Source organism: Triturus cristatus, chromosome 2_2 (assembly GCF_964204655.1).
Source record: "Triturus cristatus chromosome 2_2, aTriCri1.1, whole genome shotgun sequence".
Taxonomy (NCBI): Eukaryota; Metazoa; Chordata; class Amphibia; order Caudata; family Salamandridae; genus Triturus; species Triturus cristatus.
In genome coordinates this window covers 1177725969-1177750613 of record NC_140582.1, presented here as the reverse complement: position 1 = coordinate 1177750613, position 24645 = coordinate 1177725969, and the positions used below count along the sequence as shown (strand labels likewise).

Here is a 24645-nt window from a genome sequence, read left to right as displayed (position 1 = left end):
GATGTTATACAGACTTTCAGGAGCAGTATTAGTTTTGAGGGGCTTGCACTGATGTTATACAGACTTTCAGGAGCAGTATTAGTTTTGAGGGGCTTGCACTGATGTTGTACAGACTTTCAGGAGCAGTATTAGTTTGGAGGGGCTTGCACTGATGTTGTACAGACTTTCAGGAGCAGTATTAGTTTTGAGGGGCTTGCACTGATGTTATACAGACTTTCAGGAGCAGTATTCGTTTTGAGGGGCTTGCACTGATGTTGTACAGACTTTCAGGAGCAGTATTAGTTTTGAGGGGCTTGCACTGATGTTATACAGACTTTCAGGAGCAGTATTTGTTTTGAGGGGCTTGCACTGATGTTGTACAGACTTTCAGGAGCAGTATTTGTTTTGAGGGGCTTGCACTGATGTTATACAGACTTTCAGGAGCAGTATTTGTTTTGAGGGGCTTGCACTGATGTTATACAGACTTTCAGGAGCAGTATTTGTTTTGAGGGGCTTGCACTGATGTTATACAGACTTTCAGGAGCAGTATTTGTTTTGAGGGGCTTGCACTGATGTTATACAGACTTTCAGGAGCAGTATTTGTTTTGAGGGGCTTGCACTGATGTTGTACAGACTTTCAGGAGCAGTATTTGTTTTGAGGGGTAGGCACTAATGTACAGACTTTCAGGAGCAGTATTAGTTTTGAGGGGCTTGCACTGATGTTATACAGACTTTCAGGAGCAGTATTAGTTTTGAGGGGCTTGCACTGATGTTATACAGACTTTCAGGAGCAGTATTAGTTTTGAGGGGCTTGCACTGATGTTGTACAGACTTTCAGGAGCAGTATTAGTTGTGAGGGGCTTGCACTGATGTTGTACAGACTTTCAGGAGCAGTATTAGTTTTGAGGGGCTTGCACTGATGTTATACAGACTTTCAGGAGCAGTATTCGTTTTGAGGGGCTTGCACTGATGTTGTACAGACTTTCAGGAGCAGTATTAGTTTTGAGGGGCTTGCACTGATGTTATACAGACTTTCAGGAGCAGTATTTGTTTTGAGGGGCTTGCACTGATGTTATACAGACTTTCAGGAGCAGTATTTGTTTTGAGGGGCTTGCACTGATGTTATACAGACTTTCAGGAGCAGTATTTGTTTTGAGGGGCTTGCACTGATGTTATACAGACTTTCAGGAGCAGTATTTGTTTTGAGGGGCTTGCACTGATGTTATACAGACTTTCAGGAGCAGTATTTGTTTTGAGGGGCTTGCCCTGATGTTGTACAGACTTTCAGGAGCAGTATTAGTTTTGAGGGGCTTGCACTGATGTTGTACAGACTTTCAGGAGCAGTATTTGTTTTGAGGGGCTTGCCCTGATGTTGTACAGACTTTCAGGAGCAGTATTTGTTTTGAGGGGCTTGCACTGATGTTATACAGACTTTCAGGAGCAGTATTAGTTTTGAGGGGCTTGCACTGATGTTATACAGACTTTCAGGAGCTGTATTAGTTTTGAGGGGCTTGCACTGATGTTATACAGACTTTCAGGAGCAGTATTAGTTTTGAGGGGCTTGCACTGATGTTATACAGACTTTCAGGAGCTGTATTAGTTTTGAGGGGCTTGCACTGATGTTATACAGACTTTCAGGAGCAGTATTTGTTTTGAGGGGTAGGCACTAATGTACAGACTTTCAGGAGCTGTATTAGTTTTGAGGGGCTTGCACTGATGTTGTACAGACTTTCAGGAGCAGTATTAGTTTTGAGGGGCTTGCACTGATGTTGTACAGACTTTCAGGAGCAGTATTAGTTTTGAGGGGTAGGCACTGATGTTGTACAGACTTTCAGGAGCAGTATTCGTTACAGACTTTCAGGAGCAGTATTAGTTTTGAGGGGCTTGCACTGATGTTGTACAGACTTTCAGGAGCAGTATTAGTTTTGAGGGGCTTGCACTGATGTTGTACAGACTTTCAGGAGCTGTATTAGTTTTGAGGGGCTTGCACTGATGTTGTACAGACTTTCAGGAGCTGTATTAGTTTTGAGGGGCTTGCCCTGATGTTGTACAGACTTTCAGGAGCAGTAATTGCTTCCGAGGTGCGTGCACAAACGGTGTATGGACTTCAAGGAACAGTGTCACTTTTGAGGGGCCGCCTGAGCTGTATTGGGCACAGAGGAGTTGAGGTGTTCGCACAAGTGCTGCCTTGGCTATGGGACTGGGGGCAGTTTTGGGGTGCGTAGGTAATGTGTTGTACTGGATTAATAGGCTAGCATCAGTGACGTAGTACATGTACAAAGCCTCGTCTGGTCTACGCTGAGCCGAGAGCAGTTTTCAATGCACCCAGTGTTGAGGGGTTGGTTAAGCATTCACAGCGTGCAGTGCACCCACTGTGTGCACTGATGTGCACGCACATCCTGCTGTCTAGAGTTTACATGATAGCATTAGTTCAGCAATGTATTCTAAAGTGCCAAGCACTGTGTGGACTGAAGTGCTCAAACAAAGCGTGGTATGGAGTTTGCAGGATTGCATTAGTTATGAGCAGCGTGCACAAAGTGCCAAGCACTGTGTGGACTGAAGTGCGCACACAAAGCGTGGTATGGAGTTTGCAGGATTGCATTAGTTATGAGCAGCGTGCACAAAGTGCCAAGCACTGTGTGGACTGAAGTGCTCACACAAAGCGTGGTATGGAGTTTGCAGGATTGCATTAGTTATGAGCAGCGTGCACTAAGTGCCAAGCACTGTGTGGACTGAAGTGCTCAAACAAAGCGTGGTATGAAGTTTACGGGATTGCATTAGTTATGAGCAGCGTGCACAAAGTGCCAAGCACTGTGTGGACTGAAGTGCGCACACAAAGTGTGGTATGGAGTTTGCAGGATTGCATTGGTTATGAGCAGCGTGCACAAAGTGTCGCCCGGCCAATTGGGGAGTAGGGTCGCTTGGAAGTGCCTTATCAAGTGCTGTCTGACGTTTGCAGGGTGGAGTTCGCTTGCGGTGTCTGTGGCACGCTTGCAGCGTTGTGTGGACTGCTCGGGGGGTGCACACGAGTGGTGTGTACAGTAGACGGGGATGTTTTGAGACGCATGCGCACAGTTTTGTGTGTTTGATTTCCATGAAGCGGCGGCACTCGTGAGGTGCGTGCACCACATTGCTCCTAGTACAGGGAGTACTGGCACGTCAGAAAGCGGCGTCGTTGGTGTTCGATGGTCTTGGGGTGGTCGCAGGAGCGTTCTTGGACTGCACTGAATTCGGAGAGGCTTGGAGGTGGACACGTACGGCTGTCTGGACTCGGAGGGGCCGGCAGGAGTGACAAATACGCGCTTCTGTTTTTTTTAAAACTAGACAGTCCTGCTAAAGGCGTGGGTGAGTGCACGCGCGTTTATTGGACAATATAGGACTGGTAGGTGTTTGCGGATAACACAGAACACTCAGTCAGGATTGCGCACACAAGGCCATGTTTAATGGAAGGGGCTGGGGACTGCATGGCATGATTGCCTGTGCCTGAAGTGAGGGGGGGGGGGGGGGGCTCCGGTTTACTGAACGTGCATTTAAAGCCTTGCCGGGTGACAACTAGAGTCGTTTTTGTTAGCGTGCACACAACTCGTCAGTTTTCCACCCAACAAGTAATTGATCGCATCACTATTCTGTGCACCGATTCTAAACTGCGCAGCACAAAAGTGCACACCGATTTACCGGGATTAGCTCACGCGCCTCGTATCGACATTTTTGAGTCTGGCCCAAAGAAAGCGCTGCTGTGGACCGCTCGGGGCAGTGATGCCAGGAAGAATGCAGACACGGTGGATCCCGGGGGCACGGCTTCACTATTTACATCATCTTCTTGATGGTTCGGGACACGCGCGCACCTGCCAATTCCCTCCTGGAGGAGACGGTGGCATACAGAGCTGGTGCAGCGATCTGACGGTGGCACACACCTGGTGCGGAGATCTGACGGTGGCACACAGAGCGGGTGCAGCGATCTGCCGGTGGAACACAGGGCCGGTGCAGGGATCTGACGGTGGCACACCGAGATGCCGGAAAGGTCTACAGGTGCACGCAGGGGCACGCACACCTCCGCCTGTGCGGGGCACGCACACATTGGCCGCTGCCATCGTCGTGAAGACAGACACATCTGCCGGTGCCCTCCTAGTAGAACAGATGGGTCTCCGGGCGCAGCAGCCGGCAGCCGACCTGCTCCCCTGTGTACAAGTGATGGCGAGCTGAGTGCGCCGGGATTAACCCGGGATTAACCTTCTAAGTGGCGAACATGGGCCTCTGCCATCCAATTTTACGGAGCAGGAGTGGGCGTGGGGCGACTACTGAGACAGCAGCCCGTCCACTGCACGTGTGTCCAGCAGGGTTAGTGCTCTATCCAGGGACAGAGCGCGTGCCACGTTCACCCACAACACGCACCGGGCGTGTGGCGACGCTGGGGTGCCCTACTGAGACAACAGCCTGTCCACGGCACAGCACTTGTGCCTACAGTCCGTGCCCTACCCAGGGACACGCAGCGTGCCAAGCTTACCCACAACACACACCGGGCGTGTGGCGACGCTGGGGTGCCCTACTGAGACAGCAGCCAGTCCACGACACGTGTGCCCGGAGTCAATGCCCTATCCAGGGACACGCAGCGTGCCACGCTCACCCACAGCACACACCGGGCGTGGGGCGACTCGGGTGCCCTACTGAGACAGCAGCCTATACACGCACAGCACGTGCGCCCAGAGTCCGTGCCCTATCCAGGAACACAGCGCGTGCCATTATCACCCACAGCACACACCTGGTGTGGGCGACTCTAGGGGTGCCCTACTGATACAGCAGCATGTCCATGGCACGTGCCCAGTTCATGCCCTATCGAGGGTCAGAGTGAGCCCCGCTCACCCACAGCCCCGAGGAGGGTGGGAGCAGGCGGGGGCGTGGCGTGGCGTGGTGAGTGGGGAGATCCTCGGAGTCTCTGCTGTCTAGGAATAGCGCCCAGAGAGCTGCCCTCTACCACAGCCGAGAGGAGTGTTGAGGGAGGGTGGCACGGGGGCGGTTTGTGTGCAGGGATATCGGGTTGGGGGAAGTGAACCAGTAACCACTCCAGCCAGGGCACCCAGCAGGGATCGCAGCCGGTCACTCTCGGGCAAGAAGTGACTCGAGTGTCTCCCGCGGACACAGCGCATATCATAGGAATAGCGCCCAATACGGTGCTCACCGAAGCAGAGAGCAGGCGATGTGAGAGGCTGAGGCAGGGGTAGGTACTCCCCACTAGAGAGAGGGGCCAAGAATGCAACCCTGGCATCCGAGGAGGCAGTACCCGAAGCGTAGATAGCGCCCAGAGTAGTGGATGCTCAGGGAGAGCGGGCGCACAGCACTATTTAATACTCCCCTGCCCCCCCCCGCCCCCTCCTCCACGGAGATGTCGAGGACGACCGAAGATGTTAGAAGGACACATCTAACACCCGCCCCTCACCACAAGCATACCTAATCCACCCATAGCGCTGCATTCCCGCGCCGGTGGGGCCTCTCTGGCGTGCTGCCCCCCACAAAAGGAGTCGGTAAATTCAGAGAATGTTAAGAGGGCGCTCCTCCATGGAGCCAATTAATAACTCCAGAGACAGGAGGTCCAATCAACGTGTGGGGGGGGGGAGGGGGGGCAAGGACGTGAAAGTGAAACATGCAGGTATCTTCCCTGCAGTCTATTCGTTTTAAGGTATCTGTTTTCACACATCTGGAAAATGAAGCTTTAGTAGTCGAATTGTTTTGCCGAGGATCACACAATGTCGTGAAGCAGAAATGGTAACCCAGTCAATCAGTCACTAGTGCCCCCTAGCTGGAGCATGCTTTCATTCTCTAACCTAATCTGCACACAGCAGACTCTCGCCAGTGTCCAAATTCAAGGTAAGGTTTCCACACTAATTCCATCACCCCCGCCCCCGAAGACCATTCCCCAAAACGGCTTGACTGACCAAGACTCCACCCAACAACTACTGCGAGGGATGGGTTACCTCCCACCACTCAGTGTACAGCAATGTAGGTACAATTTCAATCAGTATTGGTAAATTCACAAAAAGAAATACAGCGTAATCCATCTGATTTAGTTGTACACACTGAAGACTGCTATACCCACGAATAACTCTTTTAAAACTTGTCCACGCTGAAACGAGACTTTCCCCTGCTTATGCCTTCATGACTGAATTGAAACCGAACGGGTTAACCGCACGCACAGAGGCCTCAATAGTTCTTTATTTTGAAAAGAAATGTATCAGATTTTTTTTTTTACAGGGGGGCTCAAAGGGTACTCCTTTTTCCAGAGGCTCCATCCATCCACACGCAGGCCAGAGCTAAAAATACAAAAAATGTGTATAAATTGGACTCCATTTCGAAAAAAAAACCCTCACACCGCATAAAGGTGGCCTTTGTGCAGCGCAGTGGAAATGTTATACAAATAAGTCTTTATTAATGCCACAAAAAGTACTTTAATTATATTTACGCAGATCAGAAAACGGGGTCACCTGAACTTTTCTTGAGATTCACAGCCGTGGGTCTGTTTCCATAAACTGGGCTCTTGAGTCTGAATTTCCAGCCCTGGCCTTGTTCATATTACAGCCACTTCTTCGGCAATTGTAGACTTTTTTTGAAAGAGGCCGACAAGAGGCCCGGCTCTTGCGTCAGGCCCCTCGTCTCGCGGCTGTATATTTTGGTTTGCCTGCTTTTCTCTGCACTCTCTCCGGTGCCTCCATTATCTGCACAGTGTTGTGAGCGTTTCAAAGGCCCCTTTTTCGCATGTGGAAAAGTTATTAGGCCAGGAATCCGCAGTTATGGCCAAAGATAATGACAGCCCTTAGAAGTAATTCATGTGCTGTATGAAGGCATGTCAATGGGGCTCAGCGCTGCTGCGGGCCAGAGAGAGCACATGTCAAATCATTTTTTTAAAAACAACAATGCTGGAGGGGCTTGGGATTTGCTTTTTTTTGGGAAGGAAATGTACTCTGGGACAATCGAATGGGTTTTACAACACCTCTTAAATCCAACTACTCTTTGAGGTCCTATCACGTACTCCCAATATAGTAAAAACCCAGAAGGTGCACTGGAGAACCATCAAACCTACGCACGGTACGTTTTCTTAAAAGGTCTTGTATAGGCCTCAGGCACCTCTTGGTATTGGCTTAACACAATACCCATTAAGATACCATTTACCAGCACACCCATGCTGCTACAATATTCATGAGGCGCCTTCCAGCTACTCTGAGTAGGCAGGTGCTGAGTCTAGCAAACAGTATCAATGCATCTACTTTTCCTGTGGTCCCATGAGGTCTGTAAGTCGCCTCCTTTGGAGGTTGGTAACTAGACTACCAAAAGCCAATATAAGGAGTATTGCTCCGCACTTGCTCGCCACTCCACAGGACTCCGCAACGCATCTGCCCTCAGGAGTTTACTCCACGCCCCCTGAAGAAGCATTCATCCTTCCACAAGGTCATTCACTGTCAGCCAATCACATACCACCTGTACCTTGGAAGGGAAGAAGCGGCAGGGTATTTGAGACTGCAATCTTCTTGTTTTCAAAGTATAGCACTAATACCGCACTTCCTACATTCCACAGTAGGGTGAGATGTTCAGTAGACACTGTCTCCACAGTGTGTGGATGGTCACTGGGCACCGAGTCAGGAAGTTGTAGTGAAGTCAAAGGACCAATCGAAGCAGCTGTCTTTTCAGGATTTCCTAAAATTCACAGCAAGATTCACTGGGAGGAGGCTTCCTAAGACAGAGTCCAGACCTGCAGTCGGTATAGAAATAGCACTAGATAGTAACAGAGATGATTGCACCATGTCCCTACCTGAAGGTAAGCATGCCTGTGCTGCTCGCTGACTACACTGCAATGTCCAATACTTTAATTCATACGATTCACATCAAACGTGCGACTGAAAACATGGAAATCAATCCAGTGTCCCTGAAGGAGTCAAATCATTCCTCAAAGACCAAAGGCAACAAATCATAACGTTGTATGCTGAATCATTCAATATTCGAGGGGAATGCATCTCCTGTAAGTAAATCAATCACCAAGAAGAGCTAACCAAATGCTTTAAGCGACTTAAAAGGTTTCAACAAGTACACAGCCAGAAGGCCAGGCAGGCTCTGAAGACGAAAAAACGAGGCCAAAAGATCGTCAGTCAAAGCACTCCACTGTGCGTAACAGGATTAATTTAATTAAAAAAACCTTCTGGAAAAAAGGACCGTAGCAGCTGCAGGTGCTGCCTCCCCACACTTACCAACGGGCACCGTCCGATCTAGCAATATTCAGTTCCCCACAGAGCTTATGTTTAAGGGGCAAAAAACCTGGCAAGAATGACAGACCTTTGGACTTCAGGGCGAAGGCATGGAACTGTCTCAAACTACTTTTAGGAGCCCGGCCAAACCAACTACTCTTTAGAAAATCTAGCCTTTTAATCTACCATCTGCCCACACATCTCAGGATACACACTTGGACCCACAACCTCAACAAAGTGCAGTAGCGATTATTTGTTCATTCTGAAGCGACTTTCCGCTGAAGAGCCCAAACTAAGGGGGCTGATTACGATGCAGGAAGCAGGAAGATTTGCGTCCGCCCTCCATCGTATCTGAAACGGGGAGGTCCTGAGTCTCCTGACATAGGCATTACAATGGGACCACCACCATGGCGGTCGCAATGCCTATATTTTGTGTTGCGGCGTGTGCTGCTAGACAAAATGGGCACACTGCACATACCCCTGCATTATGTGGCAGGCACCATGCGGCGCCAGCCACATGGTGCAGGGATATGTAGGGGGGCACCATAGGTGCCCCCAATGCCCATATCTAGGGTGCAGAGGGCAAGGGGGGGCACTATGAGCCACTAAAGTCATCTTCTGCCTGCCAAAAGGCAGGTGTAAAGGGTCATCATAATCCCTATGGCGGTGCCTGGAAGGCACTGCCACCGTTGCAGGGATATGACTCCCCTTCGACGGTCCGATGGGATCCTTGAGCCTGTTGGAACCGTGGCAGTCCGTCTTTCCGACCGCAAAAGACACGCCCGCAATTGTAATGTGGCGGGTGTAAAACCTGCTTAAAATGGTGGTGAAACCGCCACTAAAAGGCTGTTATCAGCCCCTAAATTCGACCGAGATATGGTCTGCCCTACACACATTTACTTATTAATCAGATAACTTTCAAATTGAGAGTAACACATGGCAGGAGAGGTTGCATGCAGAGGTCAGGGGGTATGGAAGTGGGTGCTTTTCAGAAGAATATTTTTTAGTTCTCGCCCGACCCAGTGCATGCGCTGGTCTGGCGAGACTTATTGAGAGGGCTCCAAAAAGTGCTACCAGGCCAGCCTAGAGCTACAGTGCATGTGCGTGGGCGCGCGCGCCGCGCTTTACCGCGAGTACTTTCACTTTCGCGGCCGCACGGCCGCTTTGATGTTTGATCGTGATCACTTTCACTTTCGCGGCCGCTTTGCATAGCCAATAGGTCTCGCTTTTGGGACCTTATAAGTGTTTAGTTATGCAACTGTTGCATGGCTAAACACTTATAAGGTCCCAAAGGCGAGACCTATTGGCTATGCCAATGCTTGTTGGATATTCTGTTAGGCTGGCACAGGAGCGCTGATCAGGCAACCTTCTACTGATCTCAACGACACAGGTGCAGCACATGCTTACCCGAAGCAACTCAAGCAAAGAATCTATTAGAGGAGGCTGTCAGGCACTTGAAATAGTTTTATGCATCTGTTTCGATGTTTAAGTTTTGTGGCCAGATAAAGTCCAACGCATACCACAAACTTCGTGAAGAAAACTTTGTCCATATTAAAAGTCCCTTCAACAGAATGCATTCCAACACCGTTGGGGTCCGTTCCTATTCTGCCATACATTGCCCCTTTTTTCAGCGTCCTATTCTTGGTAGGTATGCTAGCGTGCTGTCCGATACTTCACCCTATGATCTAATCCCCACTATAAGCTTGCACATTTAAACGTTAACCACAAGGAATATGATGCGAGGTAATTCTGATACAAGCAACCCTTTCTTTCACAATATTTCCAAAGAAAATAGAGTTTGGTATGTGGCGACTGGTTAGTTCTGACTGGGGTCCACAGAGAATGTGTTCAAAGGGCCATTCGGTGAATGATGTCACAATAGGTCTCAAAACCCATACTGACATATTTTTTTTTTTTTGGGGGGGGGGGGGGGTTCTAAAACTTGGACTTAACTCAATGTTGAATGTTTGAGTCTTTATAAACTAATGCAGAAGCATGACAATCCAATACACAATACACGGTGGTAAAAAAATAATATAAAAATTACTGTGGAGCATCATATAACAGTCTGGGTGCAATGAATATAATGTTCATGATGAAGGTAAGATGGAAAGAAGGTCAAATACAGTATATTGGCAAGGAAGAGGTTTCATGCATGGTACAGTTTTCATCTAGTCCAAGTTAGGTAAAAGTTACATGTACAAGATATTTTGAAGTGGCAACGTGTATACAGATATAGGAACCAGAGTGTGGGATATAGGCTGCTTGAGGTCAGGGGACAAGAGTGGACGTTATAGGGTTTGGCAGTCAACGGGGGCAGGTTTAGTCAAGGTTACCTTAATGTTCAGTCATAGAAGGAAATGCTGCACCATGGTGGCGATGGGGAGAGAGGAGTCCAGAGGGGGTGTCTAAACATGAAACAAAGCAAGATTCTGCAATTCTTACTGTTGGCTACTGTTGTGAGACAGGACTACTCACCACGTATCTGAATAATGTGTTGCATACGCCTGCAGGCTGTTTCAAGGAAGTAAATGTACATTTGTGTATGCACAAATACGTTGATTTGTTTACGATAATGTGTCCTTACAGTCCGGAGAAAACAAATAAACAGAAGCATTTTGCTATTTTTCTTGAAATGACACAAAAGAAGACCCTGCCTATTCAGAATGAGGTGCCACACTACCTGCAAGTAGTAGTTTCTCAGTTACACTGACTGCACCCCCTTCCTGAGAGCCTCCACCGACAACATAAAATGCACATGTGAATGTTACAAAGCTTAAGCCCGGCTCTTATTGGCCTGTGACAGCTGGTATCATATAAAACCACTTCTCACATTGAGATGTGCCAAACTTGCTCGATATTTGTCGATGGAAGTTCGCAATCGAGGTGTTAATGGTCGCTGAGAGGAATTTCCAAGAGGAATTGTTTCTGGTAGCCTTTCTGATCTAATTGAAAGCAAGAGTGGGGTTAACCAGTGTGTAACTGGAGAGAGGGAACCTGAGAAGATCATGCAGGGAAAAGGGGCTTGGACATTACTGATTTAGTGACTTCAAACTTTAAGACAGGAGACCTCAAAGATCCACCAATGACAAAGAAGACTTGCCTGTTTAGGAGTCTAACCCGGGACAAGAGTGTCCGTGGAGTGGTTTAGTAACAGGTTTGGTGGTAATATACATAGCAGGGATGGTGCACCCTGTTTGTTGTATCTATGGTGATATGATCTCCTGCCCTCCCACACCTCATTAAATCAATGTAGTCCTCCGTAACTAGACCCCTCCATTCGCGAGTGCCATAAGTGTGATTAGATTGTCTCTGTGACCTATACTTGAGGGGGGCTTAATGAGATGCTGTGTTTCCCCTACTGGAGGAACAGCTTGCACAGCTAGTGCCTTAGCAAGAGCAGGCAACTCCCAAACACAATGCAGTCTACCAATGTATGCCTAGGAGGGGATATCCGTATGCTGTTCCACCCCAAACCAGTTTCTCCAGCTGTGCCTGGTAGAAGGTGAACAAACCAACTATCCACTTCTGGTTGGTCTTAGCATGTTTTTTTGCAGATGGCTGCACCGCCAGTAGCAAAACAAACACCAAACGATCTGCAGAGATCTGCTCACTGTGCCAACATTAACAAACTACACAGCAGAGAAGTGATGTGCTTCACTTATAAGGGATTTCTTGATCTTGGTGGTCCAATCGAAAGAGCTGGACTGGGAAAATGCTCACCGTAAGTGGACAATACCGGAACTGAACAGCTGGTCAGTTGTTAACACGGGATCAGGAAAAACTCAGGAGAATTGTGGTGTAGGAAGTTCACACATGAATCAGACCTGTATATCCGGCAATTGTGCTTTAGGAATGACGGAGTTGCTTCCCATGCTTTACAAATGTCATACATACAATCGGTCTCCACAAGCAGAGATTTAGGTATAGGTTCCTTCCAGCACGTAAGACAGAATCAGGAAATCTGCATTGCTCTCCAGTGGCTCTGCAAGTGGACAGCAGGACATATGCAGCTAATGACACTAATCAGCCAAGCGGACTTCTGAATATGTATGATTTACAAATCAGCCAACAGCATCAGATTTCTATGATATAGGATGAGATCGGCAAATGTAGATCAGACTGAAGAGCATAGGGCAAGCTGACTTTGAGAGAAGGAGTCCCAACAAATAGAGGAGTGAAGAGAGTGTCTAGGCATCCGTGGCATTGAAATAGGGGTAAACTTTAGCACAGCAGAAAAGTCTTTCATTTGATTTATATTTCACAAATAAGTTACTTCTTTGGATCAGACAAGTATTGTGATTTCGCAGATTGTTCTATCAGTAGATTATTTTTCTTATGTAGAATAATTTACTACATTTCTAAGAAATACTGGAACAAAATGTAATCACAGTACCTTAGTGTATATAAAGCATCTTCCAAGTATCCTACTTTTCAAAAATAAATACGATTCAGGAATTTGTTCAAAGTTTGCTCCTAGTAAATCAAATTCATACCATCACAGACGAAGAAAAGGGCAAAGAAAAGAAAACACATAACATAAACAACATTTATTTTAAACAATACTAGCCAATGGAAGGCGTGCCCATACTCTCACATCTGTGTTATTAATACACTTAAATATAAAATCTACTAGTCAATCACCAACAAACAGATCATCAATGTATTCTGTCAAGCTTGCATAACTAGATAGGCACATTCATTTCCCTTCACCAACATGTTGTTGCTGTATCCCCTACAAATAAATGTTAAAAAACATTCACCGGTGTCCTTTTTTTATCTTTAGGGGTCGGGCTTCCAATCATCCAGAAGGGAAAAGTATGGTAATGTGTTTAAGACGCATTTGCTGGGGCGGCCCCTAATCCGAGTGACAGGAGCAGAAAACGTACGCAAGATTCTGATGGGTGAGCACAGCTTAGTGAGCACTGAATGGCCTCGTAGCACAAGGACGTTACTTGGGCCCAACAGCTTGGCCAACTCCATTGGAGACATACACCGCAACAAGAGGAAGGTAAGAATTAGATTTTGCTTTATCATCCTTCTTTGTGCATGACTTTCCAAATCAACATTCTACAGTTCATCCTAGCTGGTAACCTATAGTTTGAGATAAAGTCTAAGACACTGGCTTCTAACTTCAGGACCTGTACTTTTCAATGCCAAATACTTTAATCTTAGAACTGTTACAACTAAACCTGTAACACGTTGACAATTGTGAAATGTAAAACTTAGATCCCTCACGTTTCAGATCCTCTTCAACCCTTTTTGCTTCTCATTTTCCGATTTGCAGGCAACGTAATCATTTTACAATATCCCGAAACAAAATCTGTGTTTGACCATCCAAACTAGGTGGCCGTTGGTTTATATTGCTACTGTGTGCTTATTTTCTGTCGGGTGCAAGCCTTAACACAGTAAAGCAGCAAGGAGGTGGGCACATATGATAGCTAACATACACTCTAGACATCTGATTAATAGATGGAGTTTGTAAAGCGAAACATCTATCTATAACTTGGTAATATACACATCAGAGGAGACCTGGCAAATCTGACAGGAAAGCATAGTTTAGAGATATCCAGAAAGCACAAGCTCCTGGGCCTTACCTCCCACTTGGGAGGCTTCTCTTTCCGGCCCACATTAGGATTGCGGTGTCTCTGTGGCCTGCCTCTCTTGCTATCTCTAATTGCAGGCCGCTACTAACATTGGTAACTGGTGTTATGGCAGATCATACGGCTACCCCTCAAGCAGGAGTGAGAAAATGCCTTACAATACTAGCACACTCCGATTTGCCTGTTAGCTACCCAGGAGAGTTTGTGTGCTATTGTAATTTGCAAAGGGTGTGGCAGGCTCTAGAGAAGTCACATTGTAAAGAAATGACAGCATTCATGCCGTGCAGTAATAGTGAATTTGAAATAATAAGAATTGCTTACATTCATGATGGAAAAAACATGAGAATTCATGGTGTGAAGAAATGTGATAATTTATTAATGCGGAAATTTGTGACGTGCAGAATATGGAAAATAGTTATGAACAGAAATTGGATAAATTATGATGAATGGAGCTATGGGATTCCTGATAGGTAAAGCAGTTGAATTCATGCTGCTCGGGAATATTATGCTTTTAAAAGCAATTTAGAGAAGTTTGTGACCGGAAGGAGGGCTCAAGATATGCAGGAATATTGTGATTTTTTCTGAGCTTTATGACAGCATGAAGATGGGGAAATATAAGAGTGCAGAATGGAGGACAATTTAAAACACAAAGGAGCAAAATGCATGTAACGTTACAGTGAAAATTCAGAAACACAAGTAAGTGTTTAAATCCTAGCAGTAAAACATTAACTCTATCTCCAAGATTCATCTTATTTTCACCTGTCTGTATCTTAGCATCAGATGACTAAATTCCTGTCTATGTTAGCAATATAGTCCTCATTAACCACCTAATTTAATTGAGCTATAAAAATGCATGTTTTGGATTAGATTCTAGGAGAGAAATAAAAATATTTTTATGATGCAAAAGAGGATTTACTTAGTGACAAAGATTTCAATCCTCGCAAATGCTTTCTTTAATGGAGGCCAGTCAACAAAATGTTATCTACTGGCGTCTACAAGTAACAATATTCCAAAAATCTGTTTTTTAAACATGGCCTATTTGACCTTCTCTTCCAAAACCTACTACAGAAATTGAAATCTGAATTACAGTTCGGGCACAATGTCTTTTTTTGTTCCACGGCACATCTTTAACTGGGTTGCTGGGCGCAGTACAGGACAGTGTATCTGATTACAAAAAGATGTCCTGTTCACAGTGAAAGTGTGACCTTGTGAAATGAGTGACTGCACCTGCCTGCAAGTGGACACCCATGAAATCATCCTGAGAGGCCACCTCAAGGGTACAGGGGTATCTATATGCCATCATACGTGGCGCTCATTTAGTGTGCCTTCTGAAGACTTCTTTACCTCTGTACCCCCAATATGGCATGATGCAAAGTGTTTCATCATTTGCACTGGAACACACCCTTTGTGTGACCAGACCAGCACAAGATGTGGATTGATGTGATCCATATTAAGAAAAGGGGCTGCATGCGTCTGTGGCTTTTTTTGTATTATCATACCATATCTATTATCATACGTGAGGCACAAAATTGGCACAATAGGCCATTGCACACTTCGGTGCATTTTACACAATATGGCACAGATGTTTCACTTTGTAGTGCCCTCACAGCAATATCATGCTGAAAAAAAGTTTCCTTTTTTCTCCACAGAGGCTTCCACCAATCTGTCTGATTTTCTTAGTATTCTCCCACTCATCTTTTCCTCACCAAGATAGCCTTCTGCTCTTCTTGTGTCCCGTTCTCATCCTTCGAATATACTCTCGCCCACCACTGCCCCACACTACTCTATAAATCACACCTTCTTTTAGTCATGCCTGCTTATTCACCCCTCTCTTTTCACACTGTTGTACTCTCTATCAAGTTATGCTCATATTTTCACAGGTATCCATGACATACATACCAACAGACTCCATTCAGATGGAAGACTCACGATTTTTAAAGCCCAAAATGATTTTCACCTAGCTTTCTCCCACCTGAAATTAGCCACACTTCAATGCAAGTCAATGGGGAAAATACATTCCTCGATTATTATAATTCTTTAAATCTCCCGCTTTCTGCAGTTCTAATGTTGGCATGAATGCACTGGTCATGCACCTTCTCTAAAGTTGGGGGTCTTTTTCTGTGGTGCCCCTGTTCTCTTATCACGCTTCTCTTGTGGGGCTCTCTCTTTGAAGCCGTTCTCCCTTCTCTTCTCCCCTTGTGTTGTGTCATGTTATTGTGCTACCTGCATTACTCTTGGATCAGCAGTGATCTAAATGGGCAGGTACTGTCCAGTACTGAGTACTTGCACTTCTTTAGTTTGAAAGGAAGAGTAACTGCGCTTCTCAGCACTCCTCGACTCTGTCAAGAACAGACCTAGAAAACTATTTGACCTCATCAGAACTACTAGCAACTCTGTCTCCACCAGCAAATTTGATGACCCTCCCAAGAAAGCAGCAGAATTTGCATAATTCTTCAAAGAAAAACTGAATTTGCTTGTGGACCATGCAACTCATTTTACTCCGCTTCAGGACTGCAAATCCAAAGTCTCCTGGCAAAGCTTTGACCTCATCATCGAAGATGCCTTCCTCAAGAGCATTCTGAAAACAAATCCTTCTAACCATTCTATTGACCCTATCCCTAGCGACACTGCAATTGACTTCTACACCTACAGGCTCCCGTACTGGACTAGCCTTGTTAACCTCTTCCTCACCCAAGGCTCCCTTCCTGTTGCCCTCAAAACAGGTCAGGTTACCCCACTTCTAAAGAAATCCTCTGCTGATGTGAAGGACCGTAACAACTTCCACCCTATCACCAACCTCCCTTTTCTTGCTAAAATCACTGAAAGTTGTGTAGCAGAGCAACGTTCCCAACATATCAGCTTCGATCAAGGCTGCAGCACTGAAACAGCCCTGCTACAAGTTATCGATGATGCCCTGCAGGTACTCGACTCGGGCAATTCCTGTCTCCTGATCCTACTGGACCTATCTGCTGCCTTTGACACGGTTAACCATAAAAATCTACTGAATACATTAAAACAAAGAATGGGCTTTGAAGGCACAGCGCTGAAACGGTTTGAATCATACCTCTCGGGTAGATCTCAGATGATCAAAATAGCATACTGCCTAGCTACATTAAAGGCTGTGGATCAAGGAGTCTCTCGTGGTTCGATCCTTGCGCCCACCCTCTTAAATCTCTACATGAAACCGCTGGGAAACCTTCTTAAAATGTCTGGCATCCATTATCACCTATATGCTGATGACACTCAACTCTACCTAAAGGTGTCATGACATTTCATTCCTCAACACCACCCTCAACTCCATCCAAGATTAGATGATATCTCATTATCTAAATCGGAATCCCTCAAAACTGAATTCCTTCTATCTACCGCAAACTCTCCTCCTCCTGTTAAATCATGGATGGATAATCTGAACATTCTTAACAACAAACCCACTAGTGTTGACAACGCCAAATCCATAGGTGTCATCCTGGACAAAAGACTGAACTTACATGCCCCAAATCAACATCATGCCCAAGAACACACTGCGCCTTCTCTGGGGGATTCTGCGTTTCATTCCTGAGCAAGACCTGAAAACTCTGGTCCAATCTTTGGTTCACTTCAGACTGGCCTACCGCAACTCTCTCCTTAATGGCCTCACCAAATGGCACCTATCCCCTCTAAAATCCCTCATCCATTCAGCGGCACGGTTCGTCTACGGGGCCAAAAGAAATTATCATATTACACCCATACTAATTTCTCTTTGCTGGCTTCCCATTGAAGCAAGGTCAATGTACAGGGACTGCCTGCTTCACCTATAAAGCTTTACACCCCTCCACTCCTCACTACTTGGCCAACAAACTCAAACTATCAGGCAGCACTAGACCTTCTCGCAATGCTGAATTTTTTTTTGCTCCAGCCTCCAAATTTCAGAAACGAAAGCCTCATTGTGCAATCCTTGTTGAGCACTGCGACTAGAATTTGGAACTCGCTACCTCCAATCCTTTGGGCCATCGCCTCCTTCCGGACTTTTAAAACAGAGCTTAAAAGTCTTCTCTTCCAAAGACACCTCCAACAGTGGTCCGTGCAGGTAACAGCGGTGCGGCCGGATAAGTGGGTATTTCGAGGGACGATGCCGAGGGGAAATTAAATAAATAATTAATTTTCCCTCTGCATCGTCCCTCGAAATCCCCCCTTACCTGGCCCCACCCCTGTTACCCGCACGGACCGTGGTTGGACACATCTATGAATAGTTCACCCCATGACACTCATGAGTGCTCAATTTTTGTATAGATGTATTCTGTACTTGTATCACCCTACTCGCGCCACCTTTTCGTCTCTTATAATCTTGAATATATCTGTACCTTTTTACTATGCAACTTTCACTATGAGTACCTACAGGTAGTTGCACATACTTCCATGCTACTCTCATTCCTTATGTAATTTACTTTATTCTATTGTAAACTGCTGCAACACCTCTGGGTAAAGTTCGCGTTATATAATCATTCATAAACAAATAAATACAATACATGTAATGGGAGAGTACCAGAAGCAAACAGGTACTAAGGATAGTGAGTACCAGCACGTCTACATTTCCATTCAAAGCACTGCCTATCATGTTCTTCGCTCATGCGGCGTGCTTTTCTCTTGGCTCACTCTCCTCTCTTTTTTTTTCGTAACTAATTTCATTCCCGTTTTTTCTCTGTCACGTTTCCATCCTGTCACTTTCAGTCTCTTCTCTGCTGCTGCCCTTCTGGTGTCACGTGCCCTGTCCCCTGCGTCACGCGCCTTCGTCACACCTCTGTTCTCACTGCGGTACTTTCTCTCAGGGCTATCGTTCTGCCATAACTTTAAGTAAAATAGTTCAGGTTCTGAAGCCCCCGCGCGCGCCAGCCACGCTCGTCACGAACCGCCACGTTCCACAGTCACCAACTGCCACCGCCCGGCACGCCTGCAGAAATTTAAAAGGGCGACACCATCCACCACCGGAGAGGTGGCGCGAGTCTTAAGCTTATTTAACCACCTTGGTTTTAGTCCTCCAGGCTCCTCGGAGGTTGGAGACAGGGTCGGGGATCCCGTTCACCTACCTGTTCTCCCGCGTGCGGAGGGGGCATAGCCCACTGTCCTCTGGGCTCACGGTGAACTCTTGCTGCGCGCGCAGGCGTCTGGCAGGCTGCTGTCCTCAGCGCCGTTAGGCGCGTGTGACTTGAACGGTAGTAACCTGAACGCTGACGCCAACTTCAACGCGTCTTAAAGTGGCGATGCTCCGGTCACTCAGCACGTCTGGCGGAGTCCCCTCCGGTGCCACATTTACCGGCCGAACTGGAGCGCAGAGAAACCCAGGGATGCTCTTTAAATAATAGCTCCAGCCTCCTACTGCGGTAACTTTATTTTGAAACAATATTTTCCAAATGTACGGCTCAGAAAGCCTGCTCGCAGTTTTCCATACAATTCTGATGAGACCTGTTAAAATGCCCAAATGTTTCACACAGTTACTGACTTAACGTCGCTTCTCAGTAACAGCGAAGCATGAGCACTTCGCTAGGAAAACTGTGTTAGGGACTGGATAATTTCACGGGTACCTACCTACTCATGACCGCGGGAACTATGATGGCTGTTCTTAAGAGCCGTATTTATTCTTGTAGTGTCAGGTACTAATGTATTTTTCAGGAGGCCACTGCTACTTGCCCCCCTCCCCTCCCCCCAACAACTGCGACTCCTGCTAAGTGCTAGTACCAACACAACCACTAACCGTCAAGCTCCAACTAGTGTGACAATGTACTATTCCAGGCCACCAAAAGCTGTAAGAATGGCCTGGATACCCTGGTTTCATTCATTTTTAATGTATATTGAACTGTTGAACTCTGCTGATGTGGTCCCCTACCTCCTAAATAGACAAATAGCCCCATCTTGTGGTGGACTTTCATAAATGTCAATGTTGATAATTAAATGCCGGTGCCGAGCACCGGCAAACACACTTCAAATTAAGCTCAATTATAATCCCTCTTTCCTGTATATTGTAATTCGTATTCTTGCACTCCCTTACTTCTAAATGTATCCTCATGCCCCAGCCAGACATCATACGCCTCTCCTATGCCCTTCCCGGCCTGCATCAATACACATTCCTCCAGACACACCTGTTGCTCTATAATGTAGTTTTCTTGGTAATCACACTGTTGCCTTCGTGCAAAGTAAATCACATGCATAGGTATGATTATTACACCAGTAAAGTGGAGGTTGTGATAACCTGTAAGATTAAAGTTGTAGGTTTAGTCAACACCCCCAGCCCCCATCTCACAGTTGTAATCACAACTTTTTCCACAAGGGCAACATCACAAACTATGCCTTAAAGTACTAATCACACAAGCGTATTTTATAGCCTTCCCTGCACGGATTGACAACTTCAGACACAAATGTGTAATCGCCATATGCACACCACAGACATAATCACAAATTCACCTCCGAGGTGTAATCCAACCCTTCACAGCACAGAGAATCACAACCTCCACTTTATAGATATGATCACTTTTCCAACTCACAAGTGTAATCATAGCTTCTACAACAAAGGTGGAATCTCCGATTTGACGTCACACAAATCACACCCGCTGTTCAGCGATACGTTATTCCCAAGCTAGGTTTATGGTATAGAAATATCATTACATACATATACAACATCTTCCCAGTAAGTGTAATCAGAACCTCACCCTCCTGGGTTTTATAGTGTCTCCTTCCATATATGTTGAGTGTCTCCCCTATATTAAATGTGGCAGAAGCTCACTTAAGGTGCAATTGCGAGTGGTGAGCTACAATGTTTAGCAAAATAATTCAAATGCGTCCGTTTAAAAAAAAGTTAGCCTATAGAGCGAAATTGGGCACAAAAAAAATCTCCCATATTTGCTTTTCAGGCAAACATGAGAAACGGCCAGGTTTCGAAGATTGTGTACTTAGTGTGGTTTTACCTGTTAAAACGAGATCCAGGCGAACTACATAGACAGCACAATCAACTCACAGTGTCTAGTTCCCGTGATTTTGACTAGACTTTGTTTCCCTAGGCAAAAACACACAAAGTGCCGTAACCAGTTAGTTCTCAGTTCATAGTCTGTCTTTAGGTCTCACGACTGACACATACACACACAACATATACATAGAGAAAGAAACAAACAGAAAGTGTCTTGAGATCAGCTTACTTACGCTATTGGCTCCTTTGGACAAGCCTCCTTCCAGCATTTAGCAGTTGGGTTGTCTGCCACATTCTGAGACCATGCTATGTCATTTCGCGAATGTATACAGTCTTCCCGTTACATTGGTGGAGAGTAATCCCTCTTCGAAGCCAACTCTCCTTATAAATTAGTATTTTGTGTTGTTACATTTGCACTGTGAAGTTTTGACAACTCTTGATGCAGCTGCTTAAAAGAATCGAGGCTTGTAGAAGTTCCTATGCGTTCCCATTGCTCTTCATTCGCACAAGCGCACACAGGCACTTCTGCTGTGGCTGCTGCAGCAGCTGCCATCTGCTGGCACTGCTTGCTGTCTCCAGCTCTGGTTTCTCTCTTCATTAATGCTACTGTGGTGTACGTTGGGGAAAGTGTTACATCTGCTTGGTCATTTTCTCATATCAATGGGCAGGCCTATACCTTTGCACACATACTAAATTAGCTGAGACTGGGGTCAAAAATAAAAAAACAGGATACCAGATACTCGTAGTTGGGTACTCTGGGCAGGTGACACCATTATATACCATGCAGTAACATTCCGGGCCCAACAGTGGCGATTAAAACAGAATTATGTTGTGGAGTGTCATTCAGGGCTCCAGGCAACACCTGGACAAAGACTGACGTCGACAGTGATCTTTGGCGCAATGCGCACTTTCTTTAATAGTAGCAATCACACCAAAATGTATTGTCACATGGTCTGAAAGACCTAGATCTGCTCGCTCATTATTCAGTCCCTTTTCCTTTTTGAAACTCACTCCGAGCGTTTGCTGCTTAAAGCTACTTCTGCTCCGACTCTCTGCGGGGACAGACTTCTTATAGCTCCCTCTTCATTTGTGAGTACCCTTTCACAGTAGCTCCCTGATGTGTAGCTCCATCTATGGTCCTGATTGTTCTCCACAGGATAATCACAGACATTAGAAAAATGCCTTCCGTGGGGGTCTGACTGTCAGTACTTTCACAACAACACCCTCCCTCGCCTGGATTCAAAAGAAGACCTGGCAATAATACAGTACAGTAGGGGAGTGGAGATCACCAAGAAGAAAGAATCTTTGCCACTAACTCATCATTGTGAAATAGTTATTGATTTTTAGTGCTAGAAAACGCAAAAAAGCAAAACATCAAATCAGCACTTATATAAGAAAAATACATAAAGACTGCAATCATGCAATCAATACTTTATCTAAGGACTCGCAGGAGCCAGCCAAGGTAAGAAAACGACTTTGTTCTACCACTACACAAGGCCGGATTGTTTGTATAGGCATAGGGAGACTAAGTGATTTGTCTACAATCATAGGATGCTGAGCCTGCGTCCAGACTTGTATCTGGTTTCCCAGGTCCAAAGTCAGCACTTGTCACCACTTGTGACAAGATTCCTTGGTTTCAAAGTCAGCACTGGTCACCATTTATGACAAGATTCCCCAGTTTCAAAGCCAGCACTGGTCACCACTTATGACAAGATTCCCTAGTTCCAAAGTCAGCATTGGTCACCACTTGTGACAAGATTTCCTAGTTCTAAAGTCAGCACTTGTCATCACTTGTGACAAGATTCCTTGGTTTCAAATTCGGCACTGGTCACCACTTGTGGCAAGATTCTCGAGTTCCAAAGTCAGCGCTTGTCACCACTGGTGACAAGATTCCCTAGTTCCAAAGAGAGCACTTATCACCACTTGTGACAAGATTGCTGAGTTCCAAAGTCAGTGCTTGTCACCACTTGTGACAAGATTTCCTAGTTCCAAAAGGAGCACTTGAAACCATTTGTGACAAGATTCCCTAGTTCCAAAGAGAGCTATTGACACAATTTTTGACAATGTTCCCTAGTTCCAAAGTCAGCACTTGTGACAAGATTCCCTAGTTCCAAAGTCAGCACTTGTGACAAGATTCCCTAGTTCCAAAGTCAGCACTTTTGACAAGATTCCCTAGTTCCAAAGAGAGCACTTATCACCACTTGTGACAAGATTCCTCAGTTCCAAATTCAGTGCTTGTCACCACTTGTGACAAGATTCCCTAGTTCCAAGGAGAGCTTTTGACGTCATTTGTGGCAAGATTCCCTAGTTCCAAAGTCAGCACTTGTGGCAAGATTCCTGAGTTCCAAAGCCAGCACTTGTCCCGATGTGACAAGATTTCCAAGTTCCAAAGAGAGCACTTGACACCATTTGTGACAAGATTCCCTAGTTCCAAAGTCAGCACTTGTGACAAGATTTCAGAGTTCCAAATTCAGCACTTGCCCCGATGAGACAAGATTCTCTAGTTCCAAAGAGAGCTATTGACACCATTTGTGACAAGATTCCCTAGTTCCAAAGAAAGGTCTTGACACCATTTGTGACAAGATTCCCTAGTTCTAAAGTCAGCACTTGTGACAAGATTCCCGAGTTCCAAAGACAGCACTTGACACCATTTGTCACAAGATTCCCTAGTTCCAAAGTCAGCACTTGTAACAAGATTCCTGAGTTCCAAAGTCAGCACTTGTCCCGATGTGACAAGATTCTCTAGTTCCAAAGAGAGCTATTGACAACATGTGTGACAAGATTCCCTAGTTCCAAAGTCAGCACTTGTGACAAGATTCCCAAGTTCCAAAGTCACCACTTGTCCCGATGTGACAAGATTTCCTAGTTCCAAAGAGAGCACTTGACACAATTTGTGACAAGATTCCCTAGTTCCAAAGTCTGCACTTGTGACAAGATTCCTGAGTTTCAAAGTCACCGCTTGTCACCACTTTTGACACGATTCCCTTGTTTCAAAGAGAGCTATTGACGCCATTTGTGACAATATTCCCTGGTTCCAAAATCAGCACACGTGACAAGATCCCCTAGTTCTAAAGAGAGCACTTATCACCACTTGTGGCAAGATTCCCGAGTTACAAAGTCAGCGCTTGTCACCACTTGTAACAAGATTTCCTAGTTCCAAAGAGAGCAATTATCACCACTTGTGACAAGATTCCTGAGTTCCAAAGTCAGTGCTTGTCACCACTTGTGACAAGAATCCCTAGTTCCAAAGTCAACACTTGTAACAAGATTCCTGAGTTTCAAAGTCAGCGCTTGTCACCACTTGTGACAAGATTCCCTAGTTCCAAAGAGAGGTCTTGACACCATTTGTGACAAGATTCCTTAATCCAAAGTCAGCACTTGTGACAAGATTCCCAAGTTCTAAATTCAGCACTTGCCCCGATGTGACAAGATTCCCTAGTTCCAAAGTCAGCACTTGTGACAAAATTCCTGAGTTTCAAAGTTAGCACTTGTCACCACTTGTGACAAGATTCCCTAGTTCCAAAGAGAGCTCGTCACCACTTGTGACAAGATTTCCGAGTTCCAAAGAGAGCACTTGACACCATTTGTGACAAGATTACCGAGTTCCAAAGTCAGCACTTGTCATCCCTTATTCCCCGCACTTTGCATAGAGGACATATCTGGCCCTCACACACAGCACGTACTGTCCTCACATAGGCCATGGATCATGTCCTTACTTTGCAGTCCCACACTGTAGTTTGCTAGCTGCCTGCTTCGGCTTCTTGGCAGGGTCGGGAAGTGCTATATGAACCCAACTAATCATCCATGCAATAGCACATTAAAGTCAATAGGTTTGAGATATAAGTGAAAATGTAAATCAGAAATGTTGGCTTTGCCACTGCTTGTTTAATTCTGTGGTAGC

General features: G+C 45.8%; 1 protein-coding gene across 1 annotated transcript in view; it reads left to right on the top strand.

Moving 5' to 3' along the window:
* CYP26B1 (cytochrome P450 family 26 subfamily B member 1) overlaps nt 1–24645 on the top strand; it is a 91797-nt gene that overhangs the window by 3964 nt on the left and 63188 nt on the right. The window contains exon 2 of the mRNA XM_085642754.1: nt 12994–13218. Coding sequence (XP_085498880.1) covers nt 12994–13218 — 225 coding nt within the window. The remainder of the gene's footprint in view (nt 1–12993; nt 13219–24645) is intronic.